Below are 27712 nucleotides of genomic sequence, written 5' to 3' on the forward strand. Positions count from 1 at the left end.
TTTTGGTTTAAATAAAAACTTGTTTGGGAAATGGATGAAGAAGGCTAAATAGACAGTCTTTGGCAGAATGAATGGAATTGAAAGAAAACAAAATGAGTAACCGTATTTTTCGGAGTATAAGATGCACCAGTGTATAAAACGCACCAAGATTTTTGAAGAAAAAAAAAGTTTTTGCCCTCCCTGGCCCTCAGGAGTACTCTGCAGGCCTCCCAAACCCTGTGTGCGACCCATTTTTTGCAAAAACGAGGCATGCAGAGGGTTTGGGAGGCCTGCAGAGTGTTCCTGGGGACTAGGGTAAGGCAAAAATGCCCCCGTTTTTGTGAAAAACGTGCCAGTTTTTCGCAAAAATGGAACAAGTGGGGCAGGCCTTTGGGAGGCCAAAAATGGCTGTATTCGGTGTATAAGATGCACCAACATTTCCTTTTAGGGGGAAAAAAGTGCATTTTATACTCTGAAAAATACGGTAGATTGGGATTAAACTGAAGAGACAGAAAGTTGGAAAAAAATAGTTCAGAGACTTATAAGGAAATGGTAATAATATCTTGAACACATAATTGAAAGAAATACTATAAATGTTAGTGTCCAAGAAAAAATTTGAACGAAGAGAAAGTCATCTGTGTTTGAATAAGAATACGTTTGTAGGTAGTATAACTTAACATGTTAATGAAGATTGTATCTGACAATTGTAAGAATGCTTTCATTGTCCTGTTTATTGAAGCATAGGTGGCAAGAATGAATTAAAAGTCTACTGAGGAATTAATTTTAAATTTGTTAATTTAAGTGTCTGGTAAAAATTGGTCTGGTTCAAATACCTCTAATCAAAAAGAACAAGAATTGACAATAACTCAATTGTAATACAGCATGTGTTTTAAATGCCTCTTGATATTTTTTTTAAATCTTTGAACTGCGTTCCACATTTAAAGAAGTTTATAATCCAAAGGATTGATCCAAATTTCTCATTATCCTGAGAAAATGGAATCAGGTCAGTTTGCTTCATGGACACTGAATAAAACCTGAAATATATCTGTCATGGATAACAAGTATTACAAATCTTTACATTTTGGCCTACTACTGTAATATCCGATTGTATTGTAATAAATGCAAAATATCCTACTAAGACATCTTTATATATTTTTATGCTCTGCTATCTGTAGTCATGAACAGTTGGTTTTAGTGTGTTTTTATTTTATTTCATAAGTACTGTACAGTATATACAATTTCAGTCTACTTGGATTGAAATATTAAAAAAAAAGAAACATGTCAGTAATTTCTAGATATATAACATGATACAAGCAAGATAACTTTGCTGGTACTGAATGTTTCAAAAGCACTCTTGCCCAAAGGCAAATAGCACTATAGTCAAACATAACACTTATTCTGGCATGTGTGAATGTGAACTATGAAAGATGAAGATGCGCTTTAAAATATCTGTATCTCATACAGATTTGTCATTTTGTGTGATATTTAGAACACAGTAAGAAGATTTTATTAAATTAGGAAAGAAAAAGAAAAAAAACATCTATTCATGTGAACAAAATAATGAAATGCCACATTTGCATTAATTAAGAAACCCAGTAAATGAAAAGCATATTTTCAGAAACAGCTCTATAGGGTACCGTCAGATTACAGAAGAGTTGCCAACATTAACTTTGTAGATATAATACTGATATTTTTTTTCTGCTAGCATCAGAGTTGTAGTTGTGATAAAGTTCAGTGTGAGCCTTCGTTTTGTATCTTGTTAAATATTCTAACCATGCAATTAAATCAATATATGTAACTCTAGTAATTTTTGCTGCCAAGATGGTGATAGAAATATATTTTAAAATACATGCTAATAAAAATAGAGTGGTGCAGTTTTAATAACATGGTATACAGTAAAACCTCTGGTCACGAACACTTCTGACCACGACCAAATCGTGTTCCGACCAAAAAATTCACCCAAAAAAATTCCCCTTCCGCATCATTTTTTTTGTAAACGCCAAATTTCCAAAATTAGGTTCGGGTCACGACCAAATAGGGTTGCGACCAAAGTTATGGAATGAATTATGGTTGTGACCAGAGGTTCTACTGTACTATGAAACTTTAAAGGTCTAGAGTAAACAAGTTTAGGTTAGATCTAAGAATCACAATTTAGAAGCAACTCTATCACAATAGCTATAATATAACGTTTGAACATATGAGACTATTATGCTTTTTTTAAGAGACTGGCTGATTAATCTGAGTTTTTTTCTGATCAACTTGCCATCATCATTCTAGTTTGACATGTATTGTATTTTGGGAGTTATGCCTCTGGTACCTAGTGTCAGAGGCTGGAGACTGGAGAATGCAAGGACATCTTTAATGCAGTTTTCCAGGTTGTACTAAGATGGGTGTCCTTGAAACACAAACAATACCCTTACCAGTCAATGAAGATTCTCAGTCATCCAGGTAGAATTACCTGAAAGTTGAGTCATGGCAACTGCATGTATTTTTTGTTGGTTTGACATGTTTCACTGTCCATCTGAACAGTTTTGCAGTCTGAACAAGTTGGTTGGGGAAATCTGAGTTGCCAGACAGTCGTTAGAATGTGCCAACTCCTAAAATTATTGGGGATATTGCCACACCAATCTCAGGGCTTTTTCCCCAAAGTGCATGACAATATGCTGATGAAGATTGTCAATCATCCAGGTAGCACTGTCTAAAAATTGAGTCATGGCAACTGAACTTTTTTTTTTTTTTGGTTTGAGATGTTGGGCAATGAAATGTCTCAAACCAGCAAAAAACAAGTTCCGTTGCCCTGACTCAATTTTTAGACAGTGCTACTTGGATGATTGACAATCTTCAGACAATACTCTACCAGTATATTTTTAATATTTTGTATTCTTATGAGAATGGAAGCAATGAAATTTCAAAACTCCAGCCACTGCAGTATGCAGCAGCCTATTAATATATATGCTCATGTGTATACCATTCAGAAACATATGAAGTAATTTACAGGATTTTGTATATGCCTTTTAAATATTACATTGTTGCAAAGAAAATAAGTTTTGTCTATGACTTATATTATGAAGAAAATTTAAGTTTTGAAAGCAACTTGATGGCACAAAATCAATCAATGGGATTCTGTCATGATAGGTTAAATGCCTACAATTGCTTAGATAAAATTATTCCATTCCAGAGAATTACTCTATCTCCAGATGTTCATTTTCTGAGAAAGGTTTATGCAATTAATCTGAATTTCACAAATATATTTGGACTCATTGTGATTAAAATATCTATCCTAAAATTTATCCTAAAACTTTCATATATTGATCAAATATATGAAATATATTAATTTACCCAAGGGTGGCTAAGCTTAATCAAAATTTGGATGGCACTGTCCTATTGTTACAACAATTTCAAATTTACCTGACCATCCTGGAAGGCAACGGCAATAACCTGTTACTGGATGACATCCATCTGCATGACTGCAGTCACAGCGCTCTGAACAGTCCAGGCCATACATGCCATCCTGCCAGGAAGAAAATGAAACAATGTTAAATTTATTTTAGTGCAGTTAACATGCGAGCCTTACATTATTGACCTAATAAGAGATTTGATTTGTGAATGAAACATATTTATTTCTTCATTCATTCATTCCCAAATAGCGTTACCACCAAGCTCATGAATGAGGTGTTCTACATTGTTTACACTTCAAGGTGAATGTAGGAAGACGTGGAAAAATTACTTAAAACTGGAACATCAAAGAACAAATTTAAAGTATCAATATGACGATAGACTAAGGATGAATCAAAGGCTGTGCCCTGAAGATGTGTCCTCTAAAAGGGATGGGATAACATCCTTGTGCCATAGTTAATAGGTTATATGGAAAAACTGTTAGTTTTGTTGTTGTTGTTAGTTGTGAAGTCATGTCTGACCCATTGCGACCCCATGGACAATGTTCCTCCAGGCCTTCTTGTCCTCTTCCATCCTCTGGAGTCCATTTAAGCTCATGCCTACTGCTTCAGTGACTCCATCCAGTCACCTCATTCTCTGTCATCCCGTTCTTCTTTTGCCCTCAATTGATCCTAGCATTAGTCTCTTCTCCAGTGAGTCCTTCCTTCTCATTAAGTGGCCAAAGTATTTCAGTTTCATTTTCAGGATCTGGCCTTCTAAAGAGCAGTCTCCTCTAGGACTGACCGGTTTGATCGCCTTGCAGTCCAAGGGACTCGCAGGAGCCTTCTCCATCACCATAGTTCAAAGGCCTCAATTCTTTGGCGCTCAGCCTTTCTTATGGTCCAATTTTCACAGCCATACATTGCAACTGGGAAAACCATAGCCTTGACTATACGCACTTTTGTTGGCAGGGTGATGTCTCTGCTTTTTAGAATGCTGTCTAGATTTGCCATAGCTTTCTTCCCCAGGAGCAAGCGTCTTTTAATTTCTTGGCTGCAGTCCCATTCTGCGGTGATCTTGGAGCCCAGAACTGTTTGTTTATATACTGCAATACCTCTGATAATATGGATGTGTTTTAATTAAAAATACAGCATATAATATTGTGATATTCAACACAGTTATCAAGGCATTGTATTATTACAATCTCCAAATCAAGCTTTGAGTGGAGTCTGCTATATTACCTGACAGGGGTATTCACATTTTTCTCCTCTCCAACCTGGAGCACAGGTGCAGGTTCCATCCAGAATATTGCATGCTCCTCCATTAAGGCACTGACATGTTAAATTACAGCCAAGACCCCATGTCCCACTAGGACAATTTATAGAGCAGTCCACTCCGTGCCAACCTGACACAGTAAAAAGAAAATGTCTCTTTTCAGTATAGAGTATATCTTACTTGATAAGAACAGCTGAGAGCTGATAAGCACCTTTTTCAGGTTTTTACCTATATCATTCATTTGCCAGAATTATAGGAGGATAGCTGTGTTGGTCTATGGCAGCAAAAAAAACAGGAGTCAAGCAGTATCTTTTCCACCTAGCCATTGTTTTTAAAAGATATAAGCTTTTGTGAGCTGCAACTCACTACATAAGTTGCAACTGACTTCACAAGATGCAGTTATTGATACAAAATCTTTAGATCTACAAATGTCATTAAGCAATTTGAGGCGAGGAGTTGTAAAAATATTGTTGTTGATGAGCAATAGCTCTACAAATGAAAGTTAAAGAAATGTCTAAAACTTAAAATATGAATATTTTTAGAAGAATAAAGACAGGTATACTTTTGAAAGAGGATAAAGTACAATGATGGAAGGAATTATTTGTTTCCTCGTCACTCTTTCTTAATTCTTTGGAACTGAGGTCTGCTAATTTGTGCAGCTGAATAAAGTTCCAATCAATGGAAGCATACCTTTAAACTGAACCTTGAACTGAAAAACCGAAAGGAATTGCCAAACTGAATTAAATGCCTTCCCCCCAGAATCCTGAGTGTATGGTACTACATTACATACCTTCCAACATGGTGGAATGCAGCAATAGTATATTGACCTAATATAGTATGAGTGTCTTTTAGGTAAAACTGGTCTTTATTTATGCTTGCACCAGAGTGCCAAAATATACCAACAACTGAATGCTATTATCCTAATAATTAACAGAGAATTCTGCAGCTGGCATGCATAAGATTGCAACTGATTTCAACTTATTTCATCTCTCTATTTTACTAAACAGAAGAGTTATACAAAGGCTTCAACTGACCGAAGCTATGATGGACAGTATCCATGTATCCATTTGGGTGATAAACATGGTAAGTGGTAAAAAGAGTGAATTAATGAATAAAATGAAAAATACAAGAGTAAATGGAAATGTTGTCTGTGCGTTTACAACCGAAAAAAAGAGGAACAATGTGATCATTCTGGATAAAATTCTGATCTTTAGCATTGATGAATATATGCACAAAATGAAGTTATGGGTTTAGTTATGAACAAAATTGATAGCACATATGCCGGAAAGTAAAGATTGGTAGCATTTAGCTTGTTATATAGCATGTAAGTAGGAATCTATAGGTGAGTAATACTTGTGATACTTCACAGTGACTGGTGGTAATAAAAAAAAACAGAGATAAGTTTGAGACAATTGTGAAACTTGTGATTAAGGGGTTATACTCTGGGGGTCTTCTTTTGTGAAACACAGGAAGTGTGCATTCTTTATTACCGAGCTTGCCTCATCAAGTAGCTTCTATTAAGATCTAGATATCTCTGATTGTGTTAGTCTTCCAGAAAGATCAAGCTTACCCCTCAGGCATTGGGGGTTACCCTTCAGGCATTAATACAGCATTGTAGTTTTTATACTTTTTTTATTGTGAGATGCCTGGAACCATGGATGAATTTCTATACAGTATATATTCAATAAATTAATAAAATTCTATTAGATATCATGAATGTAGGAGTAGGGAATGGAATAAAATGGCGGAATACAGAAAAAGTGGTTGGGTCATTCCAGTGGGTGAAATCTGAATCGGTTTACTACCAATTCATTGGCTGTCCATGCGTGCCAGGCAACAAATGTGCACTGCATGCGCGCATGCACAGTGCACATCAAATGCAAGCTGTGCATGCGCATGCGCAGTGCGCACCAAAAGGAGGCTTGGGAAAGTAAGTAGAACAGTGCAGGGGGTTGGGTGATCAGCCGTGACACACATGGGAACCTTTTTAAAAACTTTTTAAAAGCATTTTTTACTACCGGCTCAGGCGAATAGGTAGTAAAAAATGCTTTAAAAAAGTTTTTAAAAGGTTCCAACGATTGAGTGGCACAGCTGTGATTGTCGGAGCCTTTTTTTAACCTTTTAAAAGCATTTTTTTACTACCGGCTCAGGCGAATAGGTAGTAAAAAAATGCTTTAAAACAGTAAAAAAAAGGCTTCGACAATCGCGCGGCACAGCTGTTATTGTTGGAGCCTTTTTTTTTACTTTTTTATAGCATTTTTTACTACATATTTGCCTGAAATGGTAGTAAAAAAATGCCTAAAAAGAAAAAAAAAGTTTTGACAATAAGCTGAGCGATGCGTGATCGTCGGAACTTTTAAAAAAAACTTTTTTAGAATTTTTATACTACCCGTTCTCTGGAACTGGTAGTTAAAAATGCTTTAAAAAGTAAAAAAAAAAAGTTCCAACGATCGCACATCGCTCAGCTGATCGTCAGAACTTTTTTTTTTACATTTTTTTACTACCGGTTCAGCAAACCAGTAGCATTTTTTACTACCGGTTTGGGAGAACCAGCCTGAACCGGTAGCATTTCACTGTTGGGTCATTCATAGATGAGTGATAATCAATGGTGATATTCAGCTGGTTCTATCTGGTTTGGGTAAACCACTAGTGGTGGCTGCAGGAGGCTCTGCCTCCCACCCGCCCGGATGTCATCATGTCCCGTTTTTGACGCTCTGCAGATGCGCGGAGGTAGCACATGCGTGCGAAGCAAGCGTGCGAGCGCTCACATTTGCAAACCAGTAGCAAAGGTAAGTGATGATAATGTTGATAATGTTGATTGGTTAGTATTTAAAAATCTGATTGTTTCAAATATGTACTTTAATCTTAAGTCTATTCTTACATTTACAAAAATAGGGAATGGATCAACAGCATGAATTATTTGAATGTTTACTATGAAAGACTGGAAAAAAATAGCGAAGTATATAGAAGTGATGAGGTGTTCTAAATGTGGGATTATTTGGCGGTGTCAAGAAGGGATATTATGGAAAAAGTGGACATCAAAGAAAATGTGAAAGGAAGAAGGGAAAAAGAATAACTACTATGCACAAGAAAAATGTATGCAAGGATGATGCAAAGAGTATAAACTATATTGAGAGAAAGCTAATTGCAAAATAAGTATCCAAAGAGATTAAGGAATAAATATTATTAAAAGGCAGAGAAAACACACAGGAATCTTGACAAACATTTCTTTAAAAAGGTTTTGGAATGATCAAGAAGAAGGAACCTGCAGTGGAATGCACAGAATTAAAATGTGAAAGTTAATTCTGAGAGTGCTGGAAGTAGCAGCACGGTGTGGTTTATGATCGTCATTCTTTTAAAAGTATTTAATATGTTTTATTAAAATGTTTAGTATGAATTTCATAGTACCAAAATGCAAGTTAGGTCACTTACCAGCTTTGCAGACACAGGAACCATCCACTAGGGAACAAACAGCCTCATTTTTGCAGTTACATATAGATGAACAGTTTATTCCATATGTTCCAACAGGGCAAGGAATAGAACAATCAGAACCCTAGACCGCAGTTGACAAAAGATAAGAAAAATGCAATGTTAAGGAAAACGATTTAATTAGATTTTTAAATAAAAAAATAACCTTATCAGTGTAATGATGTTCCCTAGCTGGGTATCTGCAAGATGATAGTACTTAGTGGGGTAATAAAATGGCTGCAAGCAACCACTACCAAGGCTCAGAGAACATCAAGAAGTCCACAGTTCAACCCTGAGCTCCATATATTCTCTTTTATTGAAACGAAGGTGTCTTATCTGCACTCCTGTGTGTTTTGAAGCACCTCTTCTGATGGAATGTCATAATCCCAGTGGGGACAATAGAAGTTGCTTCTATCTTCAAAGGCAGACAACCAATGAAGTAACAATCAGAACTATTTACCTTAAATCCTGGAGCACAAATGCATTTTCCGGTCACGCTGTCACAGTCAGCACCATTTCGGCAACTGCAAATTTGTTGACACGATTCACCATAGAATCCTGGGGAACAGCTTTCATTGCAAGAGAGACCAGACCAGCCAGGCTTGCAAAAGCACTCTCCAGACATTGGGTGGCAGCTGCCAAAAAGGAATGGATGGATAAAGCATTTGGAGAGAATATGATACCAAGAGCCCAATGAAGAAAAATGGACACATTATACAAAGGATTTCACACAAAGAAGTTATTTAGAAAAATGCCCTCACTTGGGCACAGGGAATGGGTGGAATTAGAGGACCATGCGGTCTAATATTAATTTACTGCAGTATTAATATTCTACTAATAATAATAGCATCTACATATTTTATGTTTTAAATCAAAATCAGTGCTGAGAAAATCTACTGCTTAAATATCATTATAAATACATTTATAATTAAGTTTTCGGATGAAATTTGACAGGTATTAGCCAAATATGTACAGGTAATCCTCAATTTATGTTGACAATTGAGCCCAAAATTTATGTTGCTAAGTCAAACATTTGTTAAGTGAGTTTGCCCCATTTTACAACTTTTCCTGCCAGAGTTGTTAAGTGAATCATTGCATTGTTAAGTTAATAACATGGTTGTTAGATGAATCTGGCTTCCCTATTGACTTTGCTTATCAGAAGGTTGCAAAAACTGATTACATGACCCTGGGACACTGCAACAGTCATAAATATGAACCAGTTTCCAAGGAACTGAATCTGTAACTTTGAATGGTCACTAAATGAACTGTTGTAAGTCAAGGACTACGTGTAGTTATATCCTATAAAATCAAATGCAAACTCATTGATTCAGTATTTCATTACCTTGGAACTGTAGAAATAAACAAAATAGGCTACCATGAAGATTAGGAACATAATTTTGTATTCTGATTGTTTAAAATAATAATAAAAATGAAACCCTATTGAAATACATTATTAGACTATCTTTATGAGTAATCTTTCCCCAGTACTCAGGAAAATTAGTCTTTAAGTTAAATGTATGTATGTATTTCTATCCCATCTTTCTTTGAAACAACAATAATAGAACTCCCTTGTCCATGTTTTCCCCACAAAAATCCATGAAGTAGATTAGACTGGGGCATGTGACTAGCCTGAAGTTTCTCAGGACACTTCCAAAGTTAAGGATGGATTTCGAACTTGGTTTCCTGAGCCTGGGCCAACCCTTTATTGACTATGCCATACAGTAGATTTCTTAAGAAAAATAGTAGCTTCAAGGAATGTATTCTTGTCAGGACTGCTATAAACAAGGTTTAATCACCCCATTTATGCTAACTGCAACTATTGTAACTATTCCCCAGAATTTATTCATTTTCCATAAAATCTAAACCAAATTCTAATTAACAGATACATAATTTGACCTTGCATGAACCTATGAGCTTTCATTTAAATTCTGGTAGGTGTTTAGTATGCAAGTTTTATATTTTTTTTTACTTAGAAGCAGTGCCAAATTGCTTTACAGGGGAAAGGTCAAGGGCACTCATAGTCTTCAAGAATGTTGATATTTTAGCTTCCATACCTGGTGTCGGGCCATCTGTTCCTACCTGAAAACAGCAGTTTTATTCAATGCGCAACCACACAGCTGTTATTTTGCAACAAATGGAACCATCAGCTGTGCTAAAATATATGTGCCAAGACAGTAAACACAAGGACAGTTCTGTGGTCCTCTGGCAGGAAAAGCACTTAGCTTAACTCTCACCAAAGGGAAGCCTTAATATCCAGATCAATTATATTTACAATAGGCAGCCTGTTTAAAGATGACTGATCACTGATTGAAGTAATATTCCCTAAGGCATTCTGAAAGGGGGGAAATGTACTCAAGTCAAGACATATTAAATGAACGATGACAGAAGAGTGTCTTTTCTGTGGGGTTTTTTTTTTTTAAATGCCTCTTTTCAATGCCTCTTACTCATTTTGCCAGTGTAATTCCTTACAGTGGGCTGTTCTATATCCCTATTATTAAACTGCAGTCAATCTTTCCTCAAGATATCACTTTTCTTCTGACAGAAACACATCTGTTTGTGTGTAAAACATGTTTTCAAACAAATATATGGAAAATCAAAAGGGCATGGTTTCTCTTATTTGTCTGTGTTTTAAATGTTTTAGAAGAAAAGGCCAAATTACAATGTATTACTATTGTTATTATTTAAAGTACATTAGTCTCAAATGTCATTGTAGCCTTGTGGCATATTAGACACACATTATGCAAACCCAATGAAGCAATCTAGCTCCCAAAATCTTCATCTAATCTCAGTTGGGGAATGTTGCTCTCGTTCATATTTTGTAGAGAAGTTATAGCTCTAATAATTAGTATATATTGACAAAATGTATTTTAGGTTCCAGTCAGAAATTTAAACAAATTCTGACTACTAGCTGGGAGAATAATACTTCACTAATAGAATAGGATTTTGCCACCTCTCTCTTTTTAGTCATGTTCTAATGCTGAAGAATTCAACTGGGTCAAAGCCAGATATTTCCCAAGTACCCCTTCAACACAAGAGATTATGTCACTGACCCAGGACTAGGATAAATGTTATGTTGCTCCCAGGCAGAAGTGCTTTGAAGGACTCTTCCCTGGAGCCAGCACTTAAAGGTGCTTTTAACAGGGAATTGGTTCCTAAGGAGCTTGATTCAGTCACCCTTTATCTTCTCTCTCTGAAGGAAAAAGCAGAGGATGCTTGGAAGTGCTTTTGAGAGTAGCTCACACGGGCTTCAGAATCATACTTTTTATTCATAATCATTTTTTATTTTGGCTTCAAAAATAAGGAAAACATCTGTGTTATTTTAGATTAATGAGACATTATATGGTAAAACCTGACAGTACTTTGGAGATAAATAATAATGAATTATTGTACTTCAGGAAGTTATTTTAGCTCTGGTATCCATGGGCAACATCATAGCATAAAACCAATAAAGAAACAGAAAGTATAATCATTTTAGAATACTGCTTTCTACCTCATTTTCTCTTTGTGTGTGTGTGTGTGTGTGTGTGTGTGTGTGTGTGTGTGTGTGTGTGTCTGTATGTGTACATGTGCGAGGGAGAGACAGCAATGGAATCCACATACAATGGAACTGAGGCCAAATCACATTAATATTTATATACCTATTCTCCTGATATATGATAAGTATCTGGTGCACACATACACTGATTGAGTTCAAGATTATACATCATAATCCATGATTAAATATAGGAAATTAAAATACTTGAATGCTTTTGGGGTAGCTACTTTAACTGGCAGTACTTAGGTTGCATAGAGTTTGAAGAATGATATAAATACATAACTCTTTTTAGAATAAATCTTGGGAAATTAGATTACATGAAGATCAAAGTTGAATTATCTAGGACCAGAGTGTTTAGTATATTTTAATTGTTTTTTTTTTTAAACGTTTGTATTACATGTATTTTTATCGTTCGCTGTTCACCACCCTGAGTCCCTCAGGAATAGGACGGTATATAAATTTAATAAATAAATAAATAAATAAATAAATAAATAAATAAATAAATAAATAAATAAAAGTGAATCTATATTTAATCAACAATTATTGATAGAGAAATGTGAAATGCACAGACTGTCAGGGCATTAGTGTTTACATTTCTCCAGGTATAGCCACAATACACTCATGCTGACCAGATTTTTGAAAGATTTTTCACATCCTAGGCCTAATATTGGTGTGTTTATTTTGTTGATATGTATAAGAAAAGCCTCTTGATTATAAAAACCAGAATTTGAGTAATATAACTTTAACTTTAATATATCTGCAGTATTAATTTTTGGCATTGACTCTGACATTTTTGCTGTTTCTGCTCACATGCACATACAAATATATAAACACATACAATTTTTCCACTTACGTTATAAGCTAAATATCTGTAATATCAATTATAGTTCACTCTTCTGTATTCTAAAATAACATTACAATGCTGCTATACTCACATTACTGCTAAATCCATTCAATTTGTTACAGAAAGGAAGAAATGTTTAAAAACACTTTCTAAAATAAGTGCTTCTATTTGAATCAGAACATTTTTAGTTTGACTTCGCCACAACCTTTCCTTCACTGGTATAAATGAACAGCTGTGTTGAACATGAATCAACTTAATCCTTGAAATATCAGAAATGCTATATAATGTTGTGCCATACATTCTTGTCAATTTAAAATGTCTATTACAAAATTTAGTTATTTTCTAAGTTAATGTCTAAATTAATTGCAGGACATTTGATAAACATTCCAGCCCAGGTCCTATTAATTGAACAATGTTGTTGAAGGACAAGAATGGAAAAAGAGTGAACATACCACTGAATAGACAAGTTAATGGAAAAGTTGCTGGCTTCCAACTCTAGTAGTAAACATAACAAGCACTTGGAACTTTTAAGTATATATATTCCTCATGAACAATGATATCAGAGAATGAAGGAATCATTTCTTTAGAAGTTTCTTTGCTAAATGGACCACTAAAGATCTCTAACTAAGCAAATCATGCACGATTTATTGTAGGGATAAATAACCTAGTTTAACTGTTGTCACAACAATTGAACTGAATACAACACATGTTATGTGATGGCTTCAACTCAGACAGTAGCTCTTTGATTTTTCAGAACTAGACCAGCTTCCTCTCAGTTGGAAGATAAAACTGTTCCATTTATTTCTAATTGTGGCCTAGTGCATCTATTTATCTAATTTCTTCTATTGTCCTAATTCAATTACACGTAGTCCGCAAGGTACAACCATTTGTTTAAGGACCATTCAAAGTTACAACAGAACTGAAAAAAGTTACTTATGATCATTTTTCACACTTAGGACCATTGCAGCATCCCTATGGTCATGAGATCAAAATTCAGAGATTTGGTGTGATATATATATATATATATATATATATGAATGAAGCTCAAATGTAGTTTTGTATTTTAGGTTCTAGTTTAAAATGAAGGGTTCCCCCCCCCCTTATATATAATACTTGTGTATTTTTTAAAGTTAGTAAAATATCAAAACAAGAAAAAGTGTTTCTCCCTTCAGGGTTAAAAAAAATTGAAATAATATAGAGGATTATCTTAATATGAATTATGATAAAGATTAATGAATTAACAGAAATATATATTATTCCCCACAGCAAAGAGAAGTAGAGATGGTATCAAATTGATCTTTTAGCCAAAGAAGAGAAAATATCTAACCTTGTTTCTATTCTGAAATTGCTTCCGGATTTTGAGCTTGCAATGAAAAAAAAAATGAAACTTTGATTTTGTTTTTGCTAATTAAATAGGTTTATTGTTAAAGAAATGGCTTGTACATACTGTTGTGGAAAAGTAAAAAGCTGCAGTTGACATGTTCTTATCTTCTACCATGCTAAAGGGAGTCAGAAGTTTTCTTTCCTTTTCCTTCTTTACACCATATTTTCCCCTCCCTCTCCTCCTAGTTTTCTATTACTTTTTTGAATTTTCTTTGTATTTTATATTTTGATAAACCAATAAAAAAGTTTTTTAAAAATTCAGACATTTGGTAACGTCATGTATTTATAACAGTTGCAGTGTCCTGGAGTTATATGATCACCTTTTGCGACCTTCTGACAAGCAACATCAATGAAGAAGCCAGATTCACTTAACAATCATGTTACTAACTTAACAACTGCAGTGACTCAACAACTGTGGCAAGAAAGAGGCAAAACTCACTTAAACAAATGTCTTGCTTAGCCATGGACTCAATTGTGTTGGGCTCAATTGTGGTCGTAGGTCGAGGACAACCTGTAATAGCTTCCAAAGCTCTGTCAGGAAAAGCTTTGTTTTTATTAGTAGGTCATGAAAAATGAAACCTACATTCTTAACACTGTATTTGTTTTCCTAGAAGAAACACATAGCAAAAATCAAGATTTTTCTAGGTATTAGCATTTATAGAAAGAAATCCAAAGATTTTAATCCTTGTGAACAGCTTTAACTACAATACCAGGATATCTGGAAAAACGAATCCTTCCTCAGATTCTTGTATTTCCTGTCATATTCTCACTAGTGATTCATGGTAATATATTGTTATTACTGTGGCAATATAAGTTTGCCTGCATTAGTGATTTGTCACAATAGTTGAGCAGCAGGGGTGGGTTCTAAATTTTTTTACTACCAGTTCTGTGGGCATGGCTTTTTTTGTGGGTGTGGCTTCGTGGGGGGGTAATATGACTGGGTGGGGGTGGCCAACTTTTTTTTTTTTTACTTTTAAAAGCATTTTTTCTACAACCTTAAGAAGTTGCAGAAAAAAATGCTTTTAAAAGCCTCTGACGATTAGGCAACTCAGCTGGAATCGTCAGAGGCTTTTAAAGGCATTTTTTTTTCTTCTCTTCGGCCAAAGAGGTTGTAGAAAAAAATGTTTTTAAAAGTAAAAAAAAAAAAAAAGCCAGCCAATGTTATTACTGGTTCTGCAAACTACTACAGATTTTTACTACTGGTTCTTGCGAACCAGGAGCAACCCACCACTGGTTAAGCGGCATTATAAGAGCATTATTAAAAAAAACTACTGAAAAATTTTCCCAAGACTAATTGGCAAACGGAAGTTAATTCCACACAGATGTAACAAAAATATCTAAAGTACCTGTGAGTATTTGGCAAATAACAGGGACACCTTTTGTCGCATTTAAGACCATAGACTATTTCAGCACATAGCCTTGTTTCACAATGTACTCCGGTATATCCTGGCTCACAAAGACATTCTCCGCTAATATGATAGCATTTTCCACCATTCATGCATTGGCAGATTTCTGCACACTGTATTCCAAAAGTTCCAATTGGACATTCATCTTGACACCTGGTGAGAAAACCAGGAAGAAAAATGTTCACTTTCTATAAAAATATCCTAAAATATACATTGAATTCTTCTCAGGTAACAGCACTATAGCATAACAGATGCAAACACAACCATGCATACAGATACAATTTCATGCAATACAAATCCCCTTTTTAATTATGGTATTCTGGATAACAATTAAAGCAAACTATACTCTTATGTCTTAACCAGGATCATATGTACCTCTTAGCAGAAATATTATGAGATATTACAAAAAGAAGGCATGGTTACAGTGCTCTATAACTCTAAGTGCTATTGCGATTGTTTTCCTTTCAAAAATTGTTCCTGCTGACTGGCCATTATGAAGGACACCAATGAGGTAATTCTGAATATCTCATTTCTATATAAATGCAGTGAATGTTATTGCTGTTGCTAATGTTGAGCTAGGCAGGTACTGAGCTACATAGAAAAATAGTTTAAATATATATAAGAACAGCTTTTTAAAAATTTCATATAAACTAGGCAGTTCCTGATTGCTCTAGTGAAGGACATTTTCCTTTGTCAATTTTCTACACTATACTTCCAAACATCTAACAGAATTTTTGATGCATGAAACAGAAATTTGCTATGATATTTAAGCAAATGCTTACTCCACAAAGTGCCGTTTGATTTATTATGTGAGCATTTATTCACTTAAGTGTCCATCTCTAAATCACACCCAGTAGGACAAACTAGATAATATGATATTTCCTGTGAAAGTTGAAAGAGGAACACCCCAGACATCTGTGTGCCATTAGATGTTGCTCTTTATAACATAAAATACGTTATGTAGAGATAATTGAAGGTTAGGAAAAGAGGCCAGGGTTATAGCCAGCTGGCTACACATTCCTTTCAAAAAACACACATAGTATGCAAGATTTTAGAAAATACAAAAAGTTCTTATAATTCAATAGCTAAAAAAGAATCCAGTGTAAAGTTATTCTACACAAATCCCATAAACATAAGAAATAGTAGGATAGTAAATTAGTTTCTAGCATAAAGTTCACTTAAAAACTTCTGGGACAAATTTTTCTCCTCTTCCCTTCTGAAATTGATTCTTGTTATCATACCAAGAAGATTAAATATAGGAAAAAATAAGACATTAAGCCCCTAACATCTACAGGGATGAAAGAGTTTTATTGTTGTGCCCCATAGTTTCCCCAACTGGGGAAAATGGCAGTGAAGTGATGATGTTTGGAAAAAGAATAGGTGGAAAAAAATACAATTACAACTTTGCTCAGAACCATGGGAGTCTTCACATGACTTATGTCATCACATAAACCAGTCACTGATTAAAGAACAATAAAATAGGAATAAATGTAAAAAAAAAAATGAAATGGGTCAGTGCTTTTTAATTTTTTCATATTATAAATTGCAATGAAGTGACCAAACTACTCAGAATGAGAAAAAAAGACAAAAAAATGCAAATAGTTTTTAAAAATATGATAAATGAAAACATAGCTAAAGAAAATCACTTAGCTTTATACAGTAATTGAATTTCAATTAGTTTCTTAAGTAAAATTGAACCAGCTTGGTTTTTGCTTAGTTTTGACTGGAACAGTAATCAAGTTTGCATAATATTGTAAATTCATTCAACTTTCCTTTTTTCCACAATCATGATGATTGAGTGTTCTGAAGAATTGTCTTCTTACCGTTCTCCTGTATACCCTGAACTGCAATGACATTGACCAGTGGCTAAATCACATGTTCCTCCATTGTGGCACTGACATTCTTGGGAACAATTATTTCCATAACGTCCTTCTGGGCAAGGCTGACCACAGACTGTGCCCTGTTTGAAAACAGAACTTCACATTTATTCATGGGGCTGTAGTGTGAGATTGCATGAAATGTAAAAATGCCAATAATAATAATAATTTAGTTTTGCAATACTATAGACTGTATGTTTTCTCATGAGTGTTAGATTGTTAATTTGTTGGAATGTTTACGCTGTGAAAGAAAGCTAATCCAAGATGTCAGTCCTACATTATGGTAATAGATTCAAACAAATAATTTCCCTTTTTTTCCCTGCATTTAACCTAGAATTAAAACTCCTAAAACAGGGGTGTCAAACTCAGGGCCCGGGGTCTGGATCCGGCCCATGGGGTGCTTAGATCTGGCCTGCGGGTCCACCCTGGAAACAGCAAAGGACTTCCCCACGGTGCCTCTGCCAGTAAAAATGGAGCTGGCAGAGGGTTGCAGGAGGCTGTCTCAGATGAAAATGGAGCTTGCAAGGGCTGCAGGCAGTCCTCCTGAGCTTTGTTTTCGCTGGCAGAGGGTTGCAGGAAGCTATCGCAGCCAAAACGGAGCTCAGGAACCTGTTTTTGCTGGCAGAGAGCTCGGGTCACTACAGGCACCCCCAATGCGAGTGACATTGAGCTGGTCATGCCCACCCTGGCCCCCTGAGGTCAAACACAACCATGATGCAGCCCTCAATGAAATCAAGTTTGACACCCCTGTCCTAACCCATGAAATCTCAGAGTCAAAAGTGATGAAATTTTATAGAAATTATAACTACCATCCATCCAGGAGGGCAGGCACATTCCCCTGTTACATGATGACAAACTCCTCCATTCTGGCATGGGCATCTTTCTTCACACTGTGGCCCATGTTTGTCAGGTGGACAAAGATCCTCACAGCTAAAAGTAATGCAAACACACACACACATTCATAGAGTCACAGAGAGAAAGTGTTTAATTAAAGTGTTTCTCTTAGTTATAAGAGGAATGGTGAGATATTTATGTTTCTAATATAGTTAGGGGTGTTAATCTGTAAAACTAAGGAAAAAGTATATAAATAATTTCTTTACGTAAGAAAGTATTTCTATTTATAAATGCCAATAGGTTTTTCTTATTTTATCAATTTAAAAACAGCAAAAAATATTTCTCTACTTTATAGAAATTTCTAATGCAGGTAAAGAAGCTGTAATGTTAAAAGTTTCTATGTATTTGCTGTTTAAAAAATCCTTTATCTATTTTTGATTAAATATTTTCCAAATTGTCTCCTGAATCTTGCTCTATTTTGTGGCAAAATACTATGCTTGAATTAGAGATTGTATATTGTTGCTATGTGTGGTGCACAATTACCTAGCCAATATTCTTATATTGCTTATACGCATGGCAAATAATGAGCTTATGCCTTGAGCAATCAAATATATTTATTATACAAAGTTAAAATAAGTTATATACAAAAGTAGCTTATAGTCCTGCTTTCTCTATTCATAATTAACTATTCTTTTTTTTATTATTATTGATCGCTACCCCTGTTTTTGCCTCTACAGAATGTTGTATTCAGATGAGTTGCTGAAATGTTCATTCTTTGGATTGCTTTGGGAAAAGATGCTGCCTTCTCTATATTCTGGTCTATGAGCTAGACAATTTGAAACAGTGGTGGGTTGCCCCCGGTTTTGGACCGGTTCACAAGAACCGGTAGTAAAATCGGTGGGAGGGCTGGCTCACCACCCCGGATGTCATCATCGGCAATCTGCGCATGCGCAGAAGCTTGAGCGATCTGCTCATGCGCGATCCCGTTGCGAACCGGTAGTAAAGGTAAGTGGAACCCACCTCTGATTTCAAAGCAACTTTTGGCATGAAGAGGCTGCTGATGAATTCATTCTAGCTTTATCTCACCTTTTCCCAAATCAACTCCAAGCAATTTTGCTGTCGGATCTATTTAGTTGTGATAGAATGGTAAGAGGAACATAATTGTGACTGCTATTGATTCTAAGTCATAATGGAGTGAGAATTTGAACTTGCATTTTCTTGGTGCAAATACACACTGTTACCAGTGTTTTCTTTCTTGAGAGTCTTTCTCATATTTACTGCCATAATCTATTGTTATAAAAATATCCTGAGAACATTCATTCTGGCTTTTATAAATCAGAGTCCACTGTGTCGGTTGCATGAAATGGTATCCTCTCACATCTCATCCAATGGGAATCTGGACCATGAACTATTCAGCTGCAGTATATTGGTTAGTCTTGAAGGTTCAACGAGAACCTGTTTAAACTGTTTCTACCTTGCCTAAGGATAAAAACCCTTCCAACATATTAAAAAAGGAATCAAGCATTAATAAAAAGCAACATAAAAACACATTATATACATTTAATATTCCTCAAAATATTAAAATATAGTTCCTCTTGTCATATTTCTGTTGCTTATTAGTTATCCATGAGTTGGCAATACTGAATTTGGAACTGAGAGGCCATTTCAAATCCCAATAGAACTACTCGCAGTGCAAATTATTTTTCTATCTTCACCAGAAGAATAATCATAGCATGAGGACAGTATTGCCAACTTCCTTGTAAAAGAAAAAATAATTGTGAAATTCACTAATATTCTACATATAACCAATGTATCAATCGCATACAAAGCTCCAGTATATCCAGGGGGACATCTGCATTCTCCAGTGATGTGGTCACAGGTGGCTCCATGCTGACACTGGCATTTTTGGTGGCAATCATTTCCATAGGTATCTTGGTCACAGTGTTCCTCACAGCGCCATCCCTTGAATCCTGCAGTGCAGTGGCAAGCTCCAGTGATGGGATTACACAAAGCTCCATTTTTACACTGGCAGCGACTACTGCAGTGAGGTCCCCAGTGGTAACTATCACATGCTGCACAGAAAACAAAAAGCAAAATTATAGGGGCTGCCTTGTCAAGATATTCTCCCAGCTATTTAATTAATTATGATACTGTGGCAAAGTGAATTGCTCAATTTTCATCTTAAAATTAAGTGAGAGAAAACATATCATTACACTGTATTTATAATTATAATGATATATTACGGTATTAAATATAATTTGCCTTGATATAATTATATTATTACACATAATGTATTTACATATTATATTTATAGAATTATAAATTATATTTTAAAAAGCAAAAGCAGTCTTACCAGTTGTATTACAACAAAACATATGATGAGAAATGTTAAAAGATCATTTGTAAGCAAATGTAAGATGAAGTTTTAAGTAGAAAATACGCAGGCACATCTTGAAATCTGTTTCCTTCCTGACTTTCTTTATGGATTTTTACTTTTATTTGTTTTTTGCTATCTGATGTGGATCAGCACTGCCTCAGTTATTTGGCAATTTGGAAATTAGAGTTCATCGTTCTTTCTAACCTATCTCCATGAATGGAGTGATAATAAAAATTATGCCTCTAGTGCTTATGGAAAATGCAGAATCTAAGAAAATAATATTTTTTAAAAAATAAAACATACTACTATGAATTAGTAGTCCAAACAGTACCAGTTATGGACATTTGTTATATGTAGACCTTGAAAAAGGGCTCAAGAGCTGCCAACTGTAAAGTTTAATAAGATAAATACTTCTAAACACGTTCTTTTCAAGTTTCACAGAGAAAATGTTCTGGAATATTTTTTTTAATGATAAAACTGTAAATAACCTCTAAAAAGATCATATGAAATTCACTAAGAATTCACTATACATATGCTTACAGCATCTGCTTTCATTTTCATGCTGAACTGAAAATAAAATGGCAATATCCTTGCTAATAATTGTCACTGGACCACTTTAGTGACTATTATTCCCATAGCTTTCTCCTGAGGCAAAACAGACCTATTTTTTCAGACCTTAAAGGAGACAAAAACAACTCATGGCGTCTCCTCAGACCAATCATTACTCTAGCGTAAAGTTAGATTCTTCAGACTGCACAAATAACAATAGTGGGTTCTTAACAAAGATTTTTTCCCATTAATGTGTCTTATACATTACTTAGATATGACAGCTTTGTCATGGACACAATTGTCTAATGATGTTGTGATTTGTAATACACAATAAAACATAGTCGAATCTAGGGGGAAAAAATCCTCCACTCAACACAACATGTAATTTTTTATTACTCTTTACTCATTGCTATGCTTCTTTACCACTCTAGTAAAGTTTACTGCTAAACTACTACCTTGCGTATATAGTACACAATATGCTCTTCCAAACTGTGTTTTGTATATGTGTGTGTGTGTGTGTGGTAGTCCTCATCATACAACCACAATTGAGCCCAAAATTTATGTTGTTAAGTGAGTTTTGCCCCATTTTATGACCTTTCTTGTCTCAGTTGTTAATTGAATCTGGCTTCCAGTTGACTTTGCCTACCAGAAGGTTGCAAAAGGGGATCACATGATCTTGGGACACAGCAACGGTCATAAGTATGAACCAGTTGCCAAGCATCTGAATTTTGATCACATGATCATGGGGAAGCTTCAAAGGTCATTACTGTGAAAAACGGTCGTGTCACTTTTTTCAGTGTTGTTGTAACTTTGAACAGTCATTAAAAGAATTGTTGAAAGTCAAGGACTATCTGTATAATGTAAATAATTTAAATGCTTCCAGTGTGCTAGAAAAAAGTATGTTCATGCATAATTGTAGTGGAACATCCAAGTCTACAGGATATACTGTATAAATTTAATTATAATAATAATTTAAAAAACAAAGTCTAGAGGACAGAAACCCGGAGATGTTAAACTTCCTACCAGAAGCCTTCTGGGTTTTCACACCCTGGACCTATTCTGGGATAGCACTTTAATAATTCCTATTGTCACCCACTAATCTTCCCAGCAATGCCTTATACGATATCCATCTGCAGAAAGATTGGGGATGTAGCGTACATATCAGAAGTTTCCCTATTTCTTGGATTATAAATGCAAGAAGGGAGAGATTTATTTTCAGACTTGCACTACTCTGTACATAAAGATAGAATATAATAAAGATATTCCTTTTTGTTTGAAGTATCTTGAAGGGCTGACAAGGTCTGAGATGAAAAGAATTTCTTCAGGTTTTCAAATCCAGAAGATCATGACAGATAAAACAAGAATGGTTTGAATAAATACCAGGGTAGACTAGCACTTCAGGATCATTAGGATCCTACATACTGGAACTGAATTGGAAACTAATCAAGGAGAGAAGCAATCTGGAATTAAGGAGAAACTTCCTTACAGAGAACAATTAACCAGTAGAATATCTTGCCTTCAGACATTGTGGGTGCTTCATCACTGGAGGTTTTTAAGAAGAGACTGGACAGTCACTTGTCTGAAATGGTATAAGGTCTCCTGCTTGAGCAGGGGATTGGACTAGAAGACTTCCAAGGTTTCTTCCAGCTCTGTTCTGATTGATTAATTGATATTATAGTGGCTGAATACCCCGGTATTTACAAAAGCAAATATTTGATAAGGTCAGTGTTCTAGCTAGAAATTAGATTTTAGATCACATGACTGAAGAAAGTAAATAAGATGACAATGTTTAATAATTGACTGTTAATTGGGAAGAACAGATTGTTAATTTGTCCTCTTATATTTTAACTATTTATATAGGTTATCTATAATCAATTTGGTATAGTGATTAAGGCATCAGACTAGATACTGTGAGTTCTAATCCGTTTTAGCCACAAAGCCATCTGGGTAACCTTGGGTCAGTCACTTTCTCTCAGCTCTAGAAGAGACAATGGCAAACCACTTCTGAAAAATCTTACTAAGAAAACCGCAAGGACTTGTCCAGGCAGTCTCCAAGATTCAGATAGGATTGAATGGAGAGGGGGGGAGCTTAACTACCTTAGAACCACAAATTCACTTATCTTTGTTTTTTAAAAATGCTAACAAAAACAAAACAACATATTACCGTAAAATACGAATTGTGGTGGTTTTCCCATTAATTATATATCTTTCTGACTGTATGATAAATAATAGAGGTCTATGAAGACCTCATAATTCACATTTTTCTTGAACGTTCATTTCATTTCAAATGACTATTATTTTAGAACTCTATAATACATATTGGGAAGATCATAAAAAATATGTAACAGCAAACATTTACCCATATCTCAAGTGAAAAACTCACACTGGGGGTTATAATATACATTAAATAAATAAAATTAAATTCATAGGGTTCTCAAAATATATATTCACTATCAACAACAAGAAAAGTAAAAAACTTCATGTACTTCAATGATAAATGCAACTGTTTTTATAAAAAACGCTTTGGGAACAAATATTTTTCAACATAATTGGAATCAGAATTATTATTGGGACTCTGGTACATTTAAAGATTCATATTAGATCATTTCACACTATAATTAAATTTCAATACCATGTTTCCCCGAAAACAAGACTCTGTCTTATATTTTTTTTAACCCTAAAATAAGTACTTGGCCTTATTGCCATGTGCTCAAAAGCCCGATTGGGCTTATTATCAGTTGATGTCTTATTTTGGGGGAAACAGGGTACATATTATTAGGCTGTTTAAAATCCTTTTTTTGTTTGTTTGTAAATTACTTTCATAAATTTGTAAATTGAAATGCAACTTTGTGATTTTGTACACTGTAGTATAAAATTTAAGACATCTACATAGATTTCTAATGGTTTTAAAATATGTTTTTGAATTAATAGTAAATAAATCATCAATCTATGGAATGATTATTCTAGATTTTTCATTCCATCTACACTTTTCTTTTTTTAATATCTTTTGAAAAATAGGGAAAAAAACTTTAATGGATCCCAAAATTGATGGAAGAGAATATTTGTAAGAACATTTGTAATATTTGAATCCAAGAATATTCCTGCTGATTATAACAGAATTGCATGCAGTTCTATTTTCTTCTACAAAACAGCATAAAAATAATCATAGAATACCTGATAGTTGCAAAGAACAATTCAAACAAAATAACTAGCCAAACTATACATTTGAATCTACCATATGATTTTCCATCAACTTATTATTTGTGATTGTTTCAGATGTTTTGAAAATTATTCAGAATATAAGCTTATGTACTCGCAATTCTATTTTTTCTTCAGTGTGTTCTTTTCAACTTGCAGTCCAGACTATATACCAAGCAAATAGTAGCATTTTATGCCTGAATGCAGCAACATCAGACACTGTTAACAAAGCCGATGGCTTTCTCAATAGGAACATATGGCTTTGAAAGCTGTACCATCTGAAAAGCTAGACGAAGACAAATTTAAGGCCTTTGAATTGAGGTGCTGAAGTAAATTGTTAAGAGTACTTCAAATCAGAGCAGGACAAATGCTTTATGAAGTAAAACAGATTGCTCTCTGAATTTACTAAATTGTAAATTGTAAAGCTAAAGCTTACAACTGTTGAGGGCATAAGTAAGAGTTCTCGGAGAAGATCCTGATGCCTGGAAAAATTGAAGGCAATGAAAAAATATCAAAAACAATGTGGATAGATACTATTACTGATGTCACAAGCATGAGAGTTTACAGGAATTCAAAGAAGCAGTTATTGATACACAATCCAGCAAGTCACAAAGAAACAGGAGTGATTAAATAACTCGAAAACAACATGCCTAGTGTTCCTTTAAATTGAGTGACCCGACTTCAAATCCCTACTCTATTACAAAGCTCATTTGTGACTTTCTTTCAGCTATTGGGCTGGTTCCAGAGTCAGTCTTTGAAATACATGTAAGTTAAACTTGTTCTGACTAACTTGAGCTATTAATTTCTGTGGGAAAAGGATGACTAATCCAGGCTGAGGTAACCTTGGTTAAACTCAGAAACAATAACTGTGATCACATGGTCATATGTGTTAAATATTTTAACTATTACATAGAAACTGCATTTAAAATTTTGATTACAGAAACAATTTTTCAGGAGGCTACCACTGTTTTCTATTGTTCAAGAAAACTACTGACCTGCCTCCACACTCAATATCTAAAAACACATTTTCAATATTAAATTATGTATAATTCTGAATGTGTATCAATACACTACATATATAACCACATTGAGGGAATGTGGAGAACAATAAGTGGCTTGCAAGTTCTTTTCTAGATTGCATGGAATAGTGTGAGCAAATTTGATTGGCTATACTTGACAAAATCTGCCCAAAAAGACTGGTATTATCCCCCAGTTCCAAGGACTATATAGTCTATAATTTGTCAATCTGACTAAAAATATCATTTGACAGCTTTAACTGACCAAGGGCATGATGAGCAGCAAAACATCTATGATGATCATAACATGCTCCTTAGAATGTAAGATAAGAAAATATATAAGAGAATGGATTAACAAATGAAATGCATGAAAGAGCTACAGTATGTTGTAGATCTATGAAATTAAGACAAGGAGAAATAATGTAATAAATCTAAATGAAGGTGACATGAGCTAGTGGAATGAATAAATACATAGAAGAAAGTGAAAGTGTTGATTAATTCTGAAAGAAAGGGCTAAAACATACATCCTAAAATATGCCATGAAACAAGTTTTCTATATTCTTGTGCGTCCATTTCAAAGTAGGTATCATGAGTTTATCCTCCTTTTTCATATCTTTTTCCTTCACAAAATATCCATTTAGAAGAAAAAGGTCAAATGGCTATATTATGCCTTTTGACCAGTAAAATCAATTTGTTGTTCATTTGTTCCCCAAATTTTCATTCTGCTCAGTCCTACTAATTTCCTCATAGTTTTCAAAGGATGTGTTATGTTTATAAAAGGAATATACATGAATTGTGGGTTGTGTAGAAGAAGCAAACAGCTCTATTTTTTTTTTATGTGAAAGAGACGAGTGGTTTTATTGTTTGGGTGTGTGGGTATGGATTTGGCTGTTGTTCAGTCTCAGAATTCATGCAAATTTTAAATACAATGGGAAGAAATCTGTAGATGGACTGAAAAACAACATTAGCAGTAGGACTACCTTTAATATTCAACTAAATACTTGAGCATTCTCTACCCATAATAGAAAGAATAAAGTAAAATGAATGTGATATATTATTGAAAAGAAATGGGTGATTGATAATTTGGATAATTTAGATGTATTACTGTATATAACATGGTAACATTTGTTTGTAAAATAGCACTGAAATGATTGACAGAAACTTATGCCATAATAAATTGGCTATTTTTTTTAGGATGCTGTTGGATTCTTCAATCACTGTTGCTATTTTGGTCACAAGATATAGATCTCATGTTATGTTTCATATGTATTCAAGCAATATATATTCACATTGTTGTATGTATAATTCCTTTCATATCTAGTTTCCTCTAAAACTCTTTGTTCCTATTTTATTTTATTACATTGTAGGGGTTTTTTTCCCGTTTAACATATTCATCATTCTAATTTATTTATTTTTGAGCCATGAAGACAAAAAAAAATGAAGCATTACTGATGTACATTAAATTTTTTAAACTGTGTTTTTTATTTTTTCACAATATTCATAAATAGATTGTAACATGCAATACTGAAGAACGTTTATAGCAAAATTGTTTAATCATGTACTGAAAACAGGAAATATTGTGTGGGAAGAGAATCATGATGACAGCAAATTTAGAAAACACAAATATGAGTGTGGTTTACCACTGAGCTGCATTTTGTGGTGACTTTTGGATGTTATTGTTATCTGTTGTGATTCCCATACCACTGACCATGAGTATGGAACTGTATTATTAGCATCAATGATGTCTTTTAATAGTGAGATAAAATCTAATTCTGGTTGCTTGCCATGTTTAAAACCTCTTCTATGCTCAGATAGCAGCTTCATTTCCTATTTCCCTGTATCTTTTCAGCATCCCTTTGCAAATATACAAACTCCCTGAAGACAGGTTACTACTAGTTTTTGTTTTTTGCTGATTATAGCTTGCTTACATAAATGCCAATGGACCCACTCTTCTACCCAAATAGGATGCCAGTTAATGTAAGTCACCCTATTTAAAAAGTGTAATACCACACCATCTTCATTATCATTCCTAGTCACTTTAGTTAGTCATTTTTCCTAGTTTTGTTAATTCATTCCCAAGTGTCCCTGTTTGTCCATGAAGTCTCTTCTGAAGTCTCTCTACCACTTTAAATCAGTGAATAAGATGGTAATCTAACTCCATTTTCAGTGGATCAATTTTCTGGTATAGATTTGATGACAAACTTGGTGCCAAACATTTAAGGAAGATCTTAAGTTTATCAATAGTAGTAACTGTGAGAAGGATCTTGGAGTCCTAGTAGACAACCATTTAGTTATGAGCCAGCAGTGTGCAGCAGCTGCCAAAAAAGCCAACACAATTCTGGGCTGCATAAACAGAGGGATAGAATCAGGGGTGAAATGTAAAATTTGTTACTACTGGTTCTGTGGGCGTGGCTTGGGGGTAATGTGATTGGGTAGGCGTGGCCAACTTTTTTTTTTTAACTTTTCAAAGCATTTTTTCTAATGCTTTGAAAAGCCTCTGCCGATCAGGCAACTCAGCTGGGATCGTCAGAGAGGCTTTTTTAAAAATACCTCTCTGCCGATCAGGCAACTCAGCTGGGATCTTTTCAAAGCATTT

The 27712-nt window shown here is 34.6% G+C and overlaps 1 protein-coding gene across 1 annotated transcript in view; it reads right to left on the reverse strand.

Moving 5' to 3' along the window:
* MEGF10 (multiple EGF like domains 10) overlaps window positions 1-27712 on the reverse strand; it is a 75812-nt gene that overhangs the window by 24220 nt on the left and 23880 nt on the right. Inside the window, exons 5-12 of the mRNA XM_070935684.1 lie at window positions 19802-20048; window positions 17952-18072; window positions 17089-17225; window positions 15206-15418; window positions 8558-8732; window positions 8062-8182; window positions 4596-4759; window positions 3388-3490 (exon numbers count right to left, since the gene is read on the reverse strand). Coding sequence (XP_070791785.1) covers window positions 3388-3490; window positions 4596-4759; window positions 8062-8182; window positions 8558-8732; window positions 15206-15418; window positions 17089-17225; window positions 17952-18072; window positions 19802-20048 — 1281 coding nt within the window. The remainder of the gene's footprint in view (window positions 1-3387; window positions 3491-4595; window positions 4760-8061; window positions 8183-8557; window positions 8733-15205; window positions 15419-17088; window positions 17226-17951; window positions 18073-19801; window positions 20049-27712) is intronic.

This window comes from Pituophis catenifer, unplaced genomic scaffold (assembly GCF_029215685.1).
Source record: "Pituophis catenifer annectens isolate HBS135680 unplaced genomic scaffold, rPitCat1.0.hap2 SCAF_2, whole genome shotgun sequence".
In the NCBI taxonomy this organism is placed as follows: Eukaryota; Metazoa; Chordata; class Lepidosauria; order Squamata; family Colubridae; genus Pituophis; species Pituophis catenifer.